Source organism: Choristoneura fumiferana, chromosome 11 (genome assembly GCF_025370935.1).
Source record: "Choristoneura fumiferana chromosome 11, NRCan_CFum_1, whole genome shotgun sequence".
In the NCBI taxonomy this organism is placed as follows: domain Eukaryota; kingdom Metazoa; phylum Arthropoda; class Insecta; order Lepidoptera; family Tortricidae; genus Choristoneura; species Choristoneura fumiferana.
In genome coordinates, this window is record NC_133482.1 from 2,825,280 (window position 1) to 2,845,468 (window position 20,189).

A 20,189-nucleotide genomic window follows, 5' to 3' on the forward strand; every position below is an offset into this window, starting at 1 on the left:
CACGGCAAGTGTAAAAATGTTTATGTGCGACCGCATTACTGTGGTGAATTTATTAGTGGAGGCTTGACTGGCGTTACGTGATTATCGTCGAACGTGCGGGAATAACAATGCGGGAACTTAGCGTGTGATCTCATAGGTGGTGAGACCGTGTTGTCTAACGATCGCATTCATCCTCTCTCTCTACCTTCATTCTATTATACGGGACAGAAAGAAGTGGTGATTCGTAGTGCGTTAATAACCGATTCCGATTACGACAATAAAGCGGCAATTACACTGAGTCGTTCGCCGCATGCTGCATGTGGCGACCGCAAGTGTAAAGAACACGGTAGTCGACCGCATTCGGCGAGCGACAGCTGCCACCGCCTTAATATGGCCGCCGCAGTAGCCGTACAGACTATTGTAAAGACGACGTCCGTTCGCCGAAGTAGTTTATAACAAATTCGGCGACCGCATTAGGTGAACGACTCAGTGTAATTGCCGCTTATGGCCCCGAGTGGTGGCGTCCGGGCTACGCAACAAAATTTCGTCTTTTAATTCTTCTGGGAAATTATTAACACTATTATGCACATAATGAAAGCATTTACCTAAAATTGCTAAAAGTGGCTCCGAAGCGGTAACGTTTCGTGTGCTCTGCCTACCCCATTTGGGAATACAGTCGTGATGTTTGTGTGTGTGTTGAAAGCATTTCTTTTGTAATTGTAATATACTGAACGGCAAAAAACTTGGCCTTGAAATGTATGCAGTAATAGGCAATTGTATGTAGAGTGGGCCAAATATTGTGCCGCTGTACATCTTTACGACAGTGTGGTTTGTACAAAAGATACATAATTGCATGCTCTTGTACACCTCTGAATCATTTCACCGCGTTTTTTTAAATATCCTAGATGGGATTCCAGAAAAACGCATCTCTTATGTACGAACACGCTGAGGTACAATATTTAATTTTCTAAATAGTGGAATACTTTTAGAATTGTGTTTAGTTTTTTTTTATTTAGTCCGTTAAAGTGCCCACTGTGGAGCAAAGACCTCCCCATTTTTTGTTTAGTTTCATGTAATAAAAACTGGTTCATGTTACTTTTTAACGTAGTCCTCAGCTGAACTGCCCACTAATCACCTTGACAACCTATACCGGGTGTGGCCTGTAATACGAGCAAAAAATTAAAACATAGATCGTCCTCGTCAAACTGAACAACATTAGTTCAGCGACTTTTAAAAATAATGGAGTCTTTGAATTTTCCTTTTTTCATACAAATTAAATACTGCTATCAATGTACGCCATCCTAGAACACAACTGACGTCGCTTGTCACCAGACATGGGTAATCTCAACTCCGCGAAGTGATCTGACTCACTAGATCCAGCTCCGGTGTCGTTACCGAATCCGCTTATTGAATCCGACTCCTTTATTGACTCCGGTTCTTTCGAGCGATTATTAATTATCTATGGCCGATGCGGCCCGCTCGGTTCGGTAGGTACCTACCTAGGTCAAGGTACTGAATTGAAGTACCGATTCGTTTCGTTCTTTTAATGTTGAAAAATTCTAAATTGTGTATTTTTTAAAGAGTATTGAGCTACTTTAAGAACCTACTAGTTTTATGTTTGATTCTTTGAAGCTTGAAAACAGTGTTAAAATAAGCGTCGCCCGCTCCGGTCATATTATATTGTGTTTTAATTCTAACTCATTTCTTTCCAATATAACCGAGCGAGTAGTCCGTCCGAGTCTACACGTACGGCTCACTCAGTGCCCGACCAAACGTAATAAGATCCGATCCGATCCGATCCGTGCCGAGAGTGAAAGCGGAGCGAGTGAGTTTGACGGCGATCACGAGCCGCTCGATCCGGCTGGACTTGGTCGGAGTTAGTAACTCCGGAGTCGATAAGATTTGAAATCATTTTGAAGTCATTAAGAGATTCGGATCCACTTGAGGATCTGACTCTTTTGAATCTTCAGATCCGGATTTACCCATCTCTACCTGTCACGCTACAAACATCAAGCATTTTGCTTTACATTGCTTCTTCGAATAAACTTAAAAGTGTAATAAAAATTAAAAAACTGATTGTTTTTAAAAGTCGCTGAACTAATGTTGTTCAGTTTGAGGAGTATGATCTATGTTTTAATTATTTGCTCATATTACAGGCCACACCCGGTATACAACATATTTTCAAAATATTTGACATTGGAATCGTTCCCGAACCGGGTTTCCTACGTGCTCGGAATGGCATCAAGCTGGGCTATAAAACGCGCCGCTCGCCTTTCAATGGTCTACTGCAGAGCTTCTCAAACCCATAGCTCGAAGAAAGAAATTTGAAGTTCGTATCGTACCGCCCCTCTCACTCTTGTATTAAATAATATTAGCGTGAGCGGGACGGCAAGATAGGAAGTTCGAATGTTGCACTTCGTAGTATAGGAGTCAGGGACCCTTGGATTTCCCATCAACAAAAAGTTGGAAAACCCCCGACTTTGTCACTTCAATGTTCAATATCTCAAAAACGGCTACACCGATTTTGATTCAACCTTTCTAAGTACTATCGCTAGAAAACCTGATAAAAAACACACACACACACACACACACGGTGTACACTCCAACAGACTTTTTTGTTTTTACAAAAATATTTTGTTGACATGGTAGAGTATTGTTACAGTTTCCAGGTTATCTAATAGAAGTAGGTATAGGACGTCTAAAATATAATCGAAAATGTCATCAAAGTCAATTCATGTCATTTGTCGATCCTTATTTGACTGCTATTCCTACCACTCAAATGTTCAGGGATAAGTCCGTCTTTGTACTAAGCACTTTTTTGCAAAGTAAAGTGAGTTAATTCGTACGGTAGGAGTTGTCGTCGTTTCGTTTATATTATCACCAAAATCTATGGAATAATTTCGTGGTAGGAAATTATTTTTACCGTGGTACAAATTAAATACCTAAGTCACATTAAATAATCGTTCGCCGAGAGATTATAAAATATTATAAAAAGGAATATTTGGAAAGGTGGTCCGCTAATTATTATATTTAATATTAATAAAAGAATACACAAAACAGCAAAAATAAACACGCCAAACGACACACTTAAAGCGCATTCCAGATCGAAATGGCCATGTGGATGGATTTCCTTTTAAATTCAACATGACAACAATTTCGTTGTAAAATTTGAGTAAAATGCAAATATAGTCGTATCATCTCAGGTCATGAATCTTAATTTTATCTTAATCAACAAAGCGATGGACGTATATAAAATGACGTAGACATATTGATAAAATAATTATGTTGATGCTACTTGATCAACATCATGAATTTAAAATGACTCGCTCGTCGTCAATATTTGCCACTGAAACAAGTACCTATATTGATTGAATGTTTGAAAGACTCAGACCATACCAGATTGAAAAGGTCCCATCTTGAATAACAGAGGCAATAAAAATTAAGCTCTATGCTTTATAAAGTAAGGCTTCAAGTTTCTTTACAATGAGATTGTCTGATATTGTGCAATTGCTTTACAAGCTTACAATGTGTTTTAGTTCCTTTATATATGCGATAAAATCATGAAATTGGATTCTATTATTGCTTTATTCAGACAGCTAGTTCCTTTGTAAAGTTATTGATATACTGGATCTTACATTGTGATAAGTCACCCAGTTCAATGAAGCAAGAAGGGATACGACGACTTAACAGACCGAGCTATGGAGAGAGCAATGCTAGGGGTTTCTTTGAAGGATAAAATCCGAAATCACATTATTATCCGACAAAGAACAAGTCACCGACATTGCTCAAAGAATTAGTTCGCTGGTCACGTCTGTCGCAAGACCGATGAACGGTGGAGCAGACGAGTGCTCGAATGGAGATCATGGACGGCAAAACGTAGCGTAGGGCGTCCTGAGGCACGGCAAAAGGACGACCTTAAGAGGTTCGCTCTGGGGACGGATGGATGCTAGGGGCTGAAGACAGTGTTGTGGTGCGCCATGGAAGAGCCTATGTCCAGCTGTGGACTGCTGTAGGCTGATGATGATGATGACCATGGAAAAGGCTATTTAGAATAGAATAGGGAGTGGGAAATGGGAGTCAAGTACAATATTAAGAATTGGTTGTCGACTTCGCCGATAAAAGATATCAAATTTATAGATCCTCCTGAACAGACAAAGCAAAAAAACTTAGGGCACTGCCAAGCTCGACTAAATCGCTGAACCGATTTAGATGAAATTTGATATACAGGTAGTTTGAGTCTTCGTGATTCAGTTTCTTAGACTCTCTGTATCTTTGAAACGACATAGTACTGCTAAGATGTTCTAACTTTTCGCTAAATTAACACAATCGATAGGTACCTACTTAATTATCATTTTATTATTGCTAAAATCCTTGAAGTTTCTGTGACATTGTAGAAGCCGTAACAAATGCGACTAAAACGTTATGTTCTTGAATGTGTGGTAAATAACATCGGAACATATTTGCTTAGCGTTGCTATCTGCTTTATCTTTATTTTTCTTTCGTGACCGTAATACGTATTTTCATTTGTTTGTTTTATTTTAGATTATGTCACAGATAAATGTTTTTTTTTCTTTTAGAGGATCAATGGGTACCTGATGATTGTAGACCTAGACACATCTTGTTTGTATGACTTTGCTAAATTCTCATCTCCATGTTATATCCACTGATATGTCCCTGATGTCTCTGGTGATAAAATCAGAGACATTATCTTGATATAAGTCAAGTGTCCTTTTCCAACCTAATATTATAGATATCGAAAATTACAGTGATCGCTCTCGCTCCATCCCACTGTCTTAACTAATTAATCAATACTCGTGACGAGTACTACCTTTCCGCAACGTAACGTTTGGCAACCTGTTTCATTTCGCAAACTCTAAAACTGTAAACTGTAAATTGTTATTTATTTCAGGGCCATCGTGTAGAACCCTTTAGGTTAGATAAGGTTAGTTTTATAAAAATCCTGAAATATTTAAAGAAAGAAAGAAAAAAGTTTCAGAAATATTAAACAGTTGGGAAATGAAAAGTTACGAAATGAAACAGGTTGCCAAACGTTATTCGCCGAAACATTAGTAAACCACTCGTGATCATGGTCGCTGCAATGTGGCCAAAACGTCGAAATAATTTCAGCAATATTGCTTAAGCCATAATTAAACCTCGAGAGTGCCATTGACTTCTTGGGCTTGTTAAGTCTACCTTTTCTAAAGTATATAAACCTAAATTAAGGCGTTGGTTTACCAAAGTTTCTTTTTCGCAGATAATGACAACCCCGTCCATGATGAAGCCACGCACCTGGCGACGCTGCCGGAGGAAGAAGCTGCAGTCGCCATGATGGGTCTACCGCGAGCTGGTGAAATCACCAGAGCGCAGTTGAGGATTAAGGAGAGCAAGGAGTTTAAGGTTAGTCTCATTTTTTTAAAACTCCATCTCAGCCTAATCGTCCTACAGGCTTCCTTTAAGAATGAGAGGGCATTCGGCCGTAGTTCCGACACGGGCCCAGTGTAGATGGCGAACTTCACGCACACCATTCATTTCTTTTAAGATATGTGAAGGTTAAATGAACATCGAATCGAAGAGTATAAATGGATATTTTAAGATTAATAAAACTTGGAAGTACAATCAAGGAAACTGAATCACGTACCAGGTAACCTTTGTACTACTAATGTCATGCTGACATCCCATACATCTGTCATAGAAATCATAGCGAAATTGAAAAGGTTCCACCCTGGTACGTGATTCAGTTTCCTCGACTGTACAACTAGACTCATTGTGCTAAGTGTGCGTGTGTTTATTGCTCTTTAACGTTAAAATCTTCTTCTTCTTAGTCGGACACTCTTGTCAGAGTGGTCGTGGTTGCGCAGACGAGGTACATGGAGAGATGTTCGGTGGGTCGCAGACCCTTTCGAGGACAGCCCTCTTAGCGATGTGCTTCCATTTCTGCCGGTTAGAGGCGTTGCGAGTACACTGGACCATGGTCCAGTTAACAACAGTTAACGTTAAAATAGCTGGACGGATTTGAAAGAAATTTTGTATGAATTAAGCTGAACCTCAGTGAAACGTATGAATGGTCTGTAACTAAAAATCAAACGAAGCAATATGATTAAGGGAAAATATAATTTGACCACACAGACACAACCGAAAGAATCACAAGCAATATGACAGCTAAAAACAAACAACAATGACAAAAGCACATGCTGAGCTGAGTCCTTTTGGCATCACACTACAGCACAATGTCTTTAATTTTTCTCTCTTCTCCTATTTATATTTTTACTGTGTTTTTGTTGTGATGTAGTGTGCTTTTGTTGTCAATAAATGTTGTGAGTTTGAGTTTGAGTTTGAAAAGAAAAATATACAAAAAAAGAACTTTACAAAAATAAAAAAAAGTACAAAACCCCAAGGAGTTTGCAACACTGAATAACAAAGGCTACTTTTTATTGCAATATTTCCATGAACTCAGTTTAATCCTAAGCCTTTTCTATTACTGCTTTGCCTTTTTTATTATTACTGCTTTACTGTAGCTGTTAATAGCTTTTAAGCAATAACGACTTCACTAAATAAAACCGCACTTAAGATCTCGTTTATATGTCAAGCGCATTCGACCTTCTACGAAACTGCCGGATATTGATAAAATTAAAATTCCGCCAGAGTCCTTAGTGCCGGGTGTATTATTCAATGAAAGCGCTCTAATAGCAAAACAGTTTAGTTGACAAGGGAAATACATTACTGAATAATTTATTGAATCAGGCGTTACTTTGCGGAGGTCCATATCAATGAACTAAAAGAATTTCTTTGCTCACCCGTGATCTTATGATAGCTAAGTTTATGTAAGATATGCGTGTTCATGCGGTTCCTCCACCTCCACACTTTAAGAACACATACGAATCGCACAAACCCACCTATCACCACCACCACAATACACTGACGCGTTTCGAACTCAACCGGGGCTCATCTTCAGAGCAACACAACCGTACACCAGTACTACCAGATGGTATACTACCAGATGTTAGACTAAACTAGACTGTTTTTAGACCTGATTTTAACCCATCGGCTATATGGTAATTTGATACTTTTCACAAATTTTATTGCTCATTTTGTAATTTTTACGGTCCTGTATCCTAAAACGTAAAAACGGAACCCTTAATGCATCACTTTGTTGACCATCTGTCAAGACCCTTTTTCTCAGGAACGCGCATCAAGCTGAAATTGATACGAAAATTACCAAATACTACCCCTGATAGATCTGGTTCCCCTTAAGCAGTAAGAAATAAACTTTAACTAAACCCAATGAAAAGATACAGTAATTAAAAACAATGTTCCTGTACAATTTGCTGCATGTAACCGAATCGTATCGAACAATACTATAACAAATTTTAATTTCCTTAAATACCTTTATGTAAGTAAAAGTGTATTTGTTTTCAAATTATTGGCCAGCAAATATTTAGTATGTAGGTCTTAAAGTAAACATGCCAGTTGGTAGGTACGGTCACGATTGTAAATTTGGGACCCATTTTGTAAAAAAGTCCTTTGAATTGTCAAACAAAATGACAGATATTCGATCTTAAGTAGGTCCCAAATTAACGATACCTACATGATACCCTGTCAGGGTACAGCAATTTTCTTACATTTTTAAATGTTTATTTAAATTGTTCGATACATTATTTCAACTAAGACTTCAAGAAAGCTAATAAAGTTCGCGCAAACGATTGAGCCATAATGTATTATTACCATCACGCAATTACAGCTCAAGCGATTTCGATTGTAATACCGTCTTGATAAAGTCTAAACTTGGTTGTATTGAGATAAAGTATATTTGGTCGTAAAGAACAGGCCTATACTTATCTGCGCCCTTCAAGCTTACGCCATTTTTACTCGATTGCGGAGAGAGAAGTAACGATTTAATGTTATGGCTGGCTGAAGAGTGATAGAGATGGACTATAAAGCTGTTTCTTAATACTAGTTCGTTGCTGCAACTTTGTTTACCTCATTTTGTTTCCCAGGAAAAAGTAGTTTTGTTTTGTGGGGGGTTATGCTCAGAATGATTGAACCTATTTTAAAATAACCTAACCAACAAAAAGTTGGAAAATTCCCGACTTTGTCACTTCAAAGTTCAATATCTCAAAAACGACTGAACCGATTTTGATAAAACATGTCTAAAAACCATCGCTAGAAAACCTGCTTTCAAATAAAAAACCGCATTTAAATCGGTCTACCCGTTTAAGAGCCAAGGTGCCACAGACAGACACACAGACACACATAGCGGTCTAACTTATAGCACCCCTCTTTTTGTGTCGGGGGTTAAAAATTAGCTAATAGAAAGCTACGTTACCCCTAGTTTACAGGGTTTCGTACCCGAAGGGTCACAAATGGAACCCTATTTATTACCTACTTATGTCTATCACAGGACTGTATCTTGAGAACCGTAATAGATTGACAGCTGCAACTTACACATAATGTGTACGTACTGCCGCAACAAATTATAAAAAAAATAAAATTAAAAATGACCAGTGATAAAAAAAAATATTTTTAATTTTATTTACGAACTTTAAATGTTGTTTTTTAAACCCACACACGCTTGTGCGCGAGTATAACCCGCACTCGCTCGGTTTTTTATTACGGCTATGGCTTGAAAAAGCTAGTTAGCTGGCTTAAAAATTAGTGAATTTCGGCTCTACCAATTGTATACAAAATATTACATAATTTACTTAATTTTTTCTTTGTTATAGAACACAGTGGACAAGCTGGTACAAAGGGCTAATGCTTCAATAATCATTGGCACGTCATCGTGGAAGGAACAATTCTCCGAGGCCCTTACCGTCAGTTCAGGTAAGTAAACAAACATAGCAGACTGTACACTAGGGTCGAGCGTCTACGTATAGAGAAAAAAAAAGTTGTTTATTCAATCTCGAATGCGTCTAAAAACTTGCATATGGACTAGTTTGTTAAAGAAATATTTTTATTTTATTTTTTCGACGTATGTTTTAGCCCTCTATTTTACCTCAAAGATTTGGTTTTTTAGTGAAAATTTCGTTGTTTAACAAAAAATCCAACATTTATTAGTGGAATGTGTTCGGAATCGTGCTGCGAGGGAGGCGTTGGTTGCAGCAGCCAACCTGAGCAAGTATGACACTGGTATTTTAGCTCAGCCGGCCTCAGACATGGCGTTAATGCTTTTCAGGTTGGCTGATGTGACAAGGAATTAGTTATTATCAATTGTGAGATGTAATTTTTTTTCTGGTTAGTTAATGTTGCCCTATGGGCTAATGTGACAAATTTGTACGTTGCCCGTTTCAATAAAAAAAAAAAAAAAAAAAAAAAAAAATAAGTTTTATGCTGAAAAGTGACGGGACATCAACTTGAATCAAAAATTGTATCAATATATACAGTTTCGTGTTAAAAAGTCACATAAACATACTTAAACATGGATTGGTATTATTGGTAGTTTTTTTTGGTACATTTAGTGCGTTATAAAGGCGTTTTACTTGAACTAAAAAAAGAAAAAGAAGAGATTTATTCACTAACACAGAAGATCCACATAAATAGCAAAATTTACACAAATAAACCAAGAAAAACACATGAATATAGTATCTAAGTACATATACACAATTTTGTGTGTCCCCGCGAAAGTGAAACGGCCGCTGACTCAGCATTATGCTAGGCTGATTTTCTACCAGAACCGTCTGTGACTCACGGAAATACGCAAATAAAACTAAGGTACATTTCAAATAAGATGACAACATACTTTGAGGTAAAAACACAATAATTTACGGAATTGTGTGTGTTTGTGTATTTGTATGTTTGCCCGTCTTTCACGTCAAAACGAAGCGACAGGTCGACGTGATTTTTGGCATTAGAGATAGTTTATGGGCCAGAGAGTGACATAGGCTACTTTTTATCAAGGAAAAATGCACAGTTCCCGAGGGAACAGCGCGCAATAACTGAATTCCACGCGAGCGAAGCCGCGGGCAAAAGTTAGTTTGGTATAAAATGTATGTTGGATGAAAATGCAAGTACAAGCATCAAAAAGTACCATCAAAATGTTTTATAACCGAAACTTATAAGATATTTAGACAAATATGCCCGTGTACTACTGAAGGTACGACTTTATTGCACATAATGGTTTTACAGGTGGCATAAACTAGGAGATCAATTATGTACACTGTAGAGCACAGCAATTTAGATCCGTCACGGCTTTAATAAACAAAACAACCATAGTCACTGCATCAGAAACTCAGAAAAACATTATTGTTTTCTTTCTCCACAAAAAGCAACTTAAAATCCATTAGTAAAAGTCTTAGCTAAGTTAAAAACTCATAAAAGTTTCAGGCACGTTCATTGGCGATCGGCTGAAAAGCCGAGGTATTCTAGAACTTTCCACAAATTATTGACGAGTTACTCGTATTATAAACCAGAACTATGTAGAAATATTTATCAGCGGCAACGTTATGTGCCAAATTTAAAAAATCACATTTAAAGGTACACCAGTATTATTCCATGATCATAATAGAAATGTGTCTGTAACAGAATGTCAAGCGCATACATGGAATACGACAAACTAGTAAACCCAAGACACGAACTCTTACTAATTACTTTTTCTATTTCGTGCACTTGCTAAAAGGATGACAGGGTTGAGGCTAAAAAAGCTATCCGAATGAAATTAAAGCCGCTGTTACAGTTATACTCTTGCCAACATACTAATTATCGTCTATATTCCAGGTTCTGATGACCCTGACGAGCCACCATCGGTCTCAGACTACATTCTACACGTGGTCACCCTTTTCTGGAAAATCATATTTGCTCTCATACCGCCTACAGGTACGCATGTCAATAAACAATCAATGCATTTTGGTGTGGAAAATATCTGAATGCTCCCAATACGGTACCTTGGGAAACACTTCGAGTCATTTCAAGATTATCCTAATGACTAATGAATTGTGCTTTTTTGTTACGGAAAATAGATGATGTTCTTACGAACTTCAATAAGCTGATGACCGAATAGTTAAAAGATAATAAATAGCAGACTTGAATGAGTAGCTTGTTGTATCCATCAACAGGACAGCCCTAGACACCTTAAACCCTAAATTGAATAAATATATTTTGACTTTGACTTTGACTTACGTGAAATAAATGATATCTTGATACATGTGGAAAAAGATTAGACAGAGTGAAATTGTTTTAGGTTATACAAAATCAATATTCCCAGGTCTAGCTCAAATAATGCTGGACGATTTACTCTTTTTGTAACAATTATGATTTAAGAGATTGTGATATTTGTGATTAAATTTCAACACTTTATGAACATTCTAAATTTACTCAGACTTATTTCAATCTAAATGAAATGTCCCGTTAAAATCGCAAGACCTCGTTTAGATCATCAAATATAAAATACACGCAATTACGAGGCGTGAGTTGTGTTCATTTGTCCCCGGGTACATGTGTTGCGACATTTAAATTGAGACAGTAATCTGGGTTTGCAGGTCCCTAGGGTGCAATAAACGTATCGAGCTGCCTATTTGCGTTTTTGTGTTCCTTTTTGTAGCATTTTCCTGCCGATTAAATGCTTTGTGGAAATTCTTTACTGGCTTTTTTCTGGTTGCTTTAATTTAAAACTAAATCAGTTTTAAATGACTCTCGGTTAAATACATGTCAGTGGCGTTGCGTGGGTAACGTCTACCTGTGTTAGTGGCGTTAGTAGATGAGTTGAAATATCGAGAGCTCTAAACTCACTGTCTACAACCCAAAGTATGTGTAGCAAATGCCTAATACCTAACTCAATTGGTTATGTTATTGACTTGTCGCACTTAGTTTTCATGTAAATTGTCGTTAGCTAACGTACTCTGTTAGTTTAAAACCCAGTTATTTTAATATTTCAAACATTTCCTTGAATTTGATCAAACTTGAGTATTTAAGTATCTAAGTCCAATCGGTGATAATTTTATTACTGTGTATCATTCGTCTTTGACTGTTATAAGAATTGAAATAAAGTAATGAGTTCAATTTACAGCGGCATTTAGTTTAATTAGATAGAAATGGGATTTCAACAATTTCAACAATTTAGGGGCTGTTTCACCATCCATTGATTAGTGTTAACTGGCGGTTAGGTGTGATGCCGTCTCTATTTGTTTTGTTCGAATAGACGGAGACGGCATCACATTTAACCGTCGGTTAACGCTAATCAATGGATGGTGAAACAGCCCCTTAGTTTACACAATACAATACAAACAATTACTCTTTATTGTACACCAGAAATTAGTAAGCGATACAGAAAACAGGCACACAGAGAAAATTACAAGCTAAGCAATAGGCGGCCTTATCGCTTAAGAGCGATCTCTTCCAGGCAACCTTTTTACCTACCTACCTACCTAATTGGTTGACAATTAAGAATCTTGATATTATTTAACCTGTACCTACGTTGTTTTATCATTGCCATTTTCATTCAAGACATCGGCGGCGGCTACGTCTGCTTCGTCATATCAATCGTCTGCATCGGTCTCGTCACCGCTGTCATTGGTGACGTGGCTTCCCACTTCGGCTGCACCCTGGGGATCAAAGATTCTGTAACAGCCATCGTCTTTGTAGCTCTTGGCACCAGCATACCGGGTGAGTATTCATCAAGAAACCTTTTCAACAAAAGCATTATTGTTAATTTACTAGCTTTAACCATCGGCTAAGCCCAGGTTAGAAATATTTACACGAGAAACATTTATTTACAATCTTGGAATATAGCCAGAATGAAGTTTACAGTAGCATTTTCAATGCACAACTTTCGCTCAGATAACACCATCTATTGATTGCAGACAAAATTAACACCACATCTAAGAACCCAAGATACTTAAACGTTATTGTACAGCTATTATTAGTATTTTAGAAGTTAGTCAAGATAGAAGAAACTAATTTGATAAATGTGTTTTGAAATTTGGTAATTACTAATTATGAATATGTTCCGTATTCCATAATTAATACATCTATAACATTAAGATCGGCTCATCAATCCTGCGGACAAACAGCGATTCTTGGGCTACAGTCTACCAGAGTACAGTAAGGCAGCTGGTGAAATGACTGACACATACATAAGGTATCCTATCTTAGTCTTAATCTTGCACGTCCATGGGCGGTTGTGCTCACGTACCATCAGGTGACCTATTTGTTCGTAGGCCAACCTTTTTAAGAGAATCTTTACTAAAACATATTTTTTTTCCAACAGACACATTTGCCAGCAAGGTAGCAGCTTGCCAGGACCAGTATGCGGACGCATCGGTCGGCAATGTGACGGGATCCAACGCTGTGAACGTCTTCTTAGGCATTGGTGTAGCCTGGACGCTTGCGGCCATTGTGCACTGGAGCAAAGGGGAGAAGTTCGAAGTGGACCCTGGCAAGTAAGTAGAGCATAAGTAAAACATACCAGCTCTGAAAATATAATAGCTCCAGTAACGGTTATATATTTGAATATCGAAAATTAAAAAACCTACCGTTAAAATGTCGATGTTCAAGATATCGAAAATTAAAATATCGATTGTATCACAATATCGAAAGTTGTTTTACCTATGGTTAAAATGTATATGATTGAAATCTCAATTGATTAAAATATCGAATGAGTAAAAATGTCGACAACCATTAATAAATAAATAAACAAATCTCAACATATTTGAATGTCGAAAATTAAAATATCATACATAAGTCTGCTTTATTCATTGCTCCTTTCTCTTAATAAAATTTATTTTAGGTAACCTAGTCATTTTTAGTTGTTGTGGTCACAGTTCCAACCTAACCGAACCAAATATTTTTGGTGATTCATTATTTTACTGAAAAGTCTATAATGTTCAATAACTTAATTTAGGTTAATATTGCGTCAAGGCGCGATGCGCCTTAATTGGGCGGAATAGGAGCTCCGCGTTCGTGGAGCTCCGTTGACCCTGTCACGTGATTGTTCATTCGATACTATGTACTTCGATACTTTGTACTTCGATATTTATATCTTTCGATGTCACTTTTGTAGATAATTAGATTTTCGATATATTGGACGTATGTTATCTTACCATTCGACAATATAAACTTTCGTTATTTTAATTTTCGATATTTCTATACAGTCGAACGGAAATTTTCCTATTTTAGATATTTTGAACATCGACATTTTAACCGTAGGTATTTGAATTTTCGATATTCAAATAGTTATGTAACCCCAGTAACGTCATTTTAAAAGAGAAGAAGGAAAAACATTTGTCCTTGACATTTAAGGATTTTTAAAAAAGAAAACGGAAACAGAGACCACTGTCACGAAATGGCCCCAACTTGCAGTCCCAGTCCCAACTTACAGCCGACGCTGGTCTTCATTCTTGCTCGGTAGTTTTATTTTAGACTTTAGTGTGGTTTTTGCAGGTGGTTCGATTACGACTAAACACTCGTGTAAATATGATTGACAAATATTTCAATACATTATCGATGTTTGAAGTGTACTGCGTCGAAGATGTGATCACACTCGTAATCTTGAATCAAAATGAAAAAGTGTTACAGACTAATACAATTGAGCCATCTGCTGACTTGTTCTAGATTGATTTTAGAAATACTTATTTAGACAAGGCGTTGAACAGTATTTTTTCATAGATCCTACATTTCTATGACTGCAAAATGCTTTTAAATATCTCATCGCTGCAAATTCGTCATCGCTGTTCCTGTATCCAATGCCAAAACTAAAAGACAAGACAATAACGATAAGTTTATGGTTTTTAATAATTCCGATAGCTTAGTGCTTCTTCTTTAGATTCTCTTAGTTTTGGAGTTGGTTTTAAAGACACGTATTATTACAATGTATCATGTCGTTCAACTTTTTATATTAATAAACCATTCCTTCACAGCCTTGCCTTCAGCGTCACAATGTTCTGCTCCGAAGCAGCCGTCGCAGTTCTCGTGTTGGTCCTCAGAAGACGAAAATCCATAGGCGGTGAACTAGGAGGCCCTCGAGGAATCAAAATCTGCACTTCCATCTTCCTATTCTCCCTTTGGCTTATCTATCTCACCATGTCCTCTTTGGAGGCTTATGACGTCATTCAAGGTTTCTAATTTATTTTAATGTATATCAAAAGAGGGACGACCAATTGGAATGTAGATTTGGAGGATATAACAGGCTGTGTTATTTAAATGAAAAAGGTAGTTCCTTTTTGTGAAGATAAGGATCAAAGTACCACTGTTTTTTGTGTGTGAAAACTCATGAGATTAGACTTCTACCTGCTTAGTTCTTGCATGTGATACATGACATACGTTATCTTAGCAATGCTAGGATTATTGTCATGTGAATATATATACTGTCTTTAAGCGCGCTAATAGTACATTGTGTCTTAAGGGCGGTAAGTGGGGAATTACGAACGAGATTCTATTAGAAGCCCGAAGTCGATGACTGAGGGCTTTAATGAGTCGATGTTTGTATTTCCAGAACCGCCCGTGCGACATACAATGTTTTTCATGATATTTGCGGGTAAAATTGTATATTTGTGAGACATTTTTTTTTAAATGGCCGATACCAAGCAAGCCGACACAAGCTCCCCCGCAGCGTGCGCCTGCAGTCCGTGTGGTTCATGTCGTACGCAGCTGCAGCGCGCGCAGCATTATTAGTAAGCGCAATGACTCATTTACCGTCCTTGGGTTTCATGACAAGAACAAAAGGTCGAGGGCTTTATTGGGGGGGTTGCAACCAAGGTAGCCTGCCTGTTACGAGACTGTTTACGAGCAAGTGTGAAAAAACCACCCTGTAGAATGCGCGATGGCCAGTTTGTTCAACGCGCGGGTATTCGCAATTTGCATTCACCATATCTTTCTACTTCAACACCATTTTAAATGATAACATAAAGATAACTCACGTCTGAAATCGAGTTTATTTCGACATGTTTCGGGCTAATCCGTAACCCTTCTTCTGGGAGCAACGCGACTCGGCGGTTGCTGCAACACGTGCATTGCGCGTCACCGCCCTACTCGCGCGACTACCGACGAAACTAATACCGGCGCACAACTACCCGCGTTTTCATCGTCATTTTTTTATGTTTTGTTTTTTGTTAGAAGGGTTACGGATTAGCCCGAAGCATGTCAAACTAAACTCGATTTCAGACGTAAGTTATCCGTTAAGGTGCGGCCACACCGCTGCTTAAAATACGCAAACGGTGCGGAATCGCAGTGACGTGCTGTAAACGTCACGATTTTTGTTTGGCAAAGACCTCAAGTTTACGACACGTCACTGCGATTCCGTATTTTAAGCAGCAGTGTGGAGAGAATGCGATAAAAACGGTGCGCATACGGTGCGTCACGGCGATTCCGTGCCGTCGCCGTTTTTTAAAGGTAAACGTCCACTTGTCGGTATCGTACGCATCGGACGCATCGCACGCAACGGATCGTAGTATTCTTTGTATAGAAACTCATATAAGTGCGTCCACCTGTCCGCATCGTAAACATCGCACATTTGTATAAAAAGCAACAAATCCGATACGTCCGAAGCGTACGATGCGGATAAGTGGACGCCTACCTCTGTGTTATCATTTTAAAATGAGTGAGTTTCGCGGTTGTTTCATGTTCAAAATACTTCAACACGTTTGACAGAGAGAAATGGTGAACGCGATCGTATTTCACAGCACATCAGACTGTTTGGTCTCCGGTTTTAATCATCATTCAATGATGATTTTACGACATCAAATCAAAACAAAGACTTATATTAGCTTAATATAATAAAATTGTGAACTATCAAAGCTAAAAATGGCATAAAAAAAAGCGTTATAAAAGTGTCCGCTCAATGAAATCTCATTGAGAAATTATAAAAACATTACTTCTTCCTATAAACTTTCCTCTATTTCAAATTCCTATATAGCTCGTATTAAAGCCTCGAGGCAGATGTAAAAGATTAGGTAGAAAAAGTATAGTAAATTATATAATTCAAGAATAAGGCAAGCGTGAGCTTGTTTTATAAGTGCTGTAAGTGCTGTTACGGTATTTTTTGTTGTCTGTCTAATTTACCCACATAAAAAATATAATTATTTAGCTAGAGCAGTGACAAATCGTAAGCAAAATATTACAAGTACGCGGCCCGAATGATGGCTGGACTCGTAAACTATAAATTGTTGGATGTCAAAAATATTCTCATATCGTAGATACACTATCTGGGATGTTGAACAGATAATTTATTTATTTATTTTTGAAATAAATATTAAGTAACCGCCAACTCTAAATGGGAAACGGAGCGGCGTGAGAGTTAAAATGATGAAGTGTATAATTATTTGAAAATAAAATAAATAATTATGTATGTCGGGTATAAAAAGTTATTGTTTTATACACTTCTTGAACAAACAACAAGAAAGACCGTGAAAGCTTTATGAAAGTTTATGTCTCAAGTCATTGATTCAAGAACAAAAAGTCAATAATTTTATGAAAGTTACTGTCTGCTACGTTATGCCATGTTTAATTACTTATCAAAAGTTTTTGATGTAAAACAGTAACGTGCCATAATGATGTGCTGAGCAACATCTGTACGATATTACATCCATAGATTATATTGCTATTTATAGAAATTATATGTATAATTAATTTTGAAATTATTTTTATAATTTGGATTGTACTAATTAATAGTTCTTTTAAACAATTGCATACTTCAAACTTATGTTAAGACGTACTCAGAAGAATTCAACACAAATTGTCACTCCAACCTTAACAGTACCAACTGAAATAAAACTTGCTTGCTTAAGATTTTTAATATTATGTCAAAGTTATAACTATGTTTTTATGACATATTAATGCCATAGAAATATTTCTAACGAATCTCCTTATAAATAAAAAAATACTCGTGTTAAAATACAATCTTTAACGGCGCAAAAACTATAGACTAACTCAAACTAAACTAAACTGCGTAGTCCAAAATAATTAGGCAATATTACCTTCATTATTGGAGAGCAAAAATTGCAAAATGCTTAAGGAACTATTGATCAGCACAAACAACAATTAATGGTAAAATATAAGGAGCCGCGACTTATTTTTTAGAAAGTTTATTGTAGATAACGCCAATGCAGTATCAATAAATTTTATTGATTTTAATTAGTGGTTTGTAAATAAATTATGTAGGCATAAATAATTATGTTCAAGTAACAAGTGTTCAATAGCGTACCACGGAAATACAAAGAATTATTGTGATTTTATACGAAATTATTATAAAAAAATATATTTAATCACAATAATTGAAAATATTTAGAGTAAATAAATGGGAAAGCACGTAAGTTAGCTGTGTAAATAGCATTATGCAATTATTTTTAGTTGTTAGAGGCTTAGTCAAAGTGTAAGACGTAGCTTGTGAGGTGCCTACTTTAACAGTTTTTATTCAAATACAAATCTAACCAAAAACGAACATTTGTACTAAACATAGTAGAAGCGTGGTGTATCAGATCGGAACTCCATTTATTATTTTGTAGGCACCTTAAACACATTTTATAGATGTACTGCCATTAAGCCTTATTTATTTAGATTACTTTATTTTATCGTACCTGTAGATAGTTTAAAATGTAAGCGGTGGTTATTCGGTCACACTAACATCTGCCATAAACTAAAACTAAGAACTACATCAAATTTTAAAGAAATCATAAAGTAGCCTTTTATGTCGATATTTTTAAGGGGGTAACGGCCGAATAAACATACAAAAATGTTTCCATTAGATAGCGATTTGTCACATCAGCTAAATGGTATTGGCTTGTTTAAAGAGTAAAAAGGTATCTGGTCACAAAATTTGATCAAATCTTGGTAAGTACCTAGTCACACAGAAACCGAAAATTCTTTCAAACAAGAAAAATACCGTTTTATCTGAGGTTCACATTTGTAAAACATAATTAACTAATTGCACTAATTTTATTACAACCTATAGGTTCATATTTTCATCCTACGACGTTGCTGCCATTCAGCAAAACAAATTACTCTCTCTGACTCAAAAGCAAACACTTCTGTCTGAATTTGGACCAAGTTAGTTTCGAATTTATTTAATTTAGAAAATTTTCTACGCTTTTCTCGGCGAAATAAACTTTTAGATTTTCTAAAATTTTCAATACGACGATGTAGGATGTGCTTGACGTTTTTGAAATCGTAATTTTAACATTTAATTTTAAATATACAGTATAAGAATGTCTTTAACTGAAGGTTCTAAGCTACTGGTTCTATTTTGACGAATAAAGATTTTACTGAGATCAAACTGACGAGATAATAAACCTAACTCACTTTTAGCTTTCTCTATTCAAAATAAACCTCACGTTTACTGATAGACTACGTGATTTCGAAGTTTCTGAATTTATATTTGGAATTTCCATTTTAGTTTAAATTATGAAATTATGCGATACATTCTTCATTTACATAATTCCTACTTAATATTTATCCCTTTACAGTAAACGCTTTAGAAAATTCCATTCTCTAACTTAGAAAACCTTTTTAAATTATGTTTACTTCAAAACTTGGAGCCTTGGAACATTTCAAGAAAATTGCTCAATCGATTTCATTGCGATTCAGGCTACTATATCTTTCACGTAGCCTTCCTTATAACATACGTCTATTTTGGAATTTCTAACTCTATATATCTAGTTCTTCGATTAGAATGTTTCCATAGTAAATTAAATTTTCAATGAACACTGAAATAAGTAGTAATTTTCAAGAATTTATGGTGGAATAAATATCTAGATAAAAACATGATAAGAGTACTAATGTATGGATTCTCTCAGCGGTCATTACGAATAATACTTCAAAGTTTTTTCATAAAAAGGTTTTGTTAAAATAATTCGTAGTTTACCTAAATACGATGTCATATGGGAATATTCTCACCGATTAACTTTTCTATCTAATTGTTGTGTGTATTTAGATTTCTCAGGAATCTTATAATGTTAATGTAAGCGTACGCGCAGGTAGTTATAACGAACTGATAGTGTAAATACATGTCGAGATAGTTCCAAATATGCATCAAATGGCTTGTCTTGTCGGATAGCAAAATAATAGAGAAATAAATTATCGTAACTGTTATGAGTATTGTTTTACTCTTTAAAATTGAGTTGAGTTACTAAATAGCAGGGCGCGAACTTTTGGTGCGTATGACGTAAAAAATGACGTAATTTTTATACACAGTGTAAAATTGCGTTTTTTCGCATCTGTGTTGGAAACCCCGGGGTTGCTGTCTGTCAAAAATCAGAGATTTTGATATTCCCGAGCTCACGCGACATACT

At 36.5% G+C, this 20,189-nt stretch overlaps 1 protein-coding gene across 2 annotated transcripts in view; it reads left to right on the plus strand.

Moving 5' to 3' along the window:
• The window catches only part of Calx (sodium/calcium exchanger 3), a 142,717-nt gene extending 125,450 nt beyond the window's left edge, over positions 1 to 17,267 (plus strand). For both annotated transcript variants that reach the window (XM_074094079.1, XM_074094080.1), the window contains 6 exons: positions 5,234 to 5,376; positions 8,700 to 8,799; positions 10,690 to 10,788; positions 12,415 to 12,573; positions 13,178 to 13,349; positions 14,826 to 17,267. In XM_074094079.1, coding sequence (XP_073950180.1) covers positions 5,234 to 5,376; positions 8,700 to 8,799; positions 10,690 to 10,788; positions 12,415 to 12,573; positions 13,178 to 13,349; positions 14,826 to 15,030 — 878 coding nt within the window. In that variant the 3' untranslated portion in view covers positions 15,031 to 17,267. The remainder of the gene's footprint in view (positions 1 to 5,233; positions 5,377 to 8,699; positions 8,800 to 10,689; positions 10,789 to 12,414; positions 12,574 to 13,177; positions 13,350 to 14,825) is intronic.
• Positions 17,268 to 20,189: the final 2,922 nt, after the last annotated feature.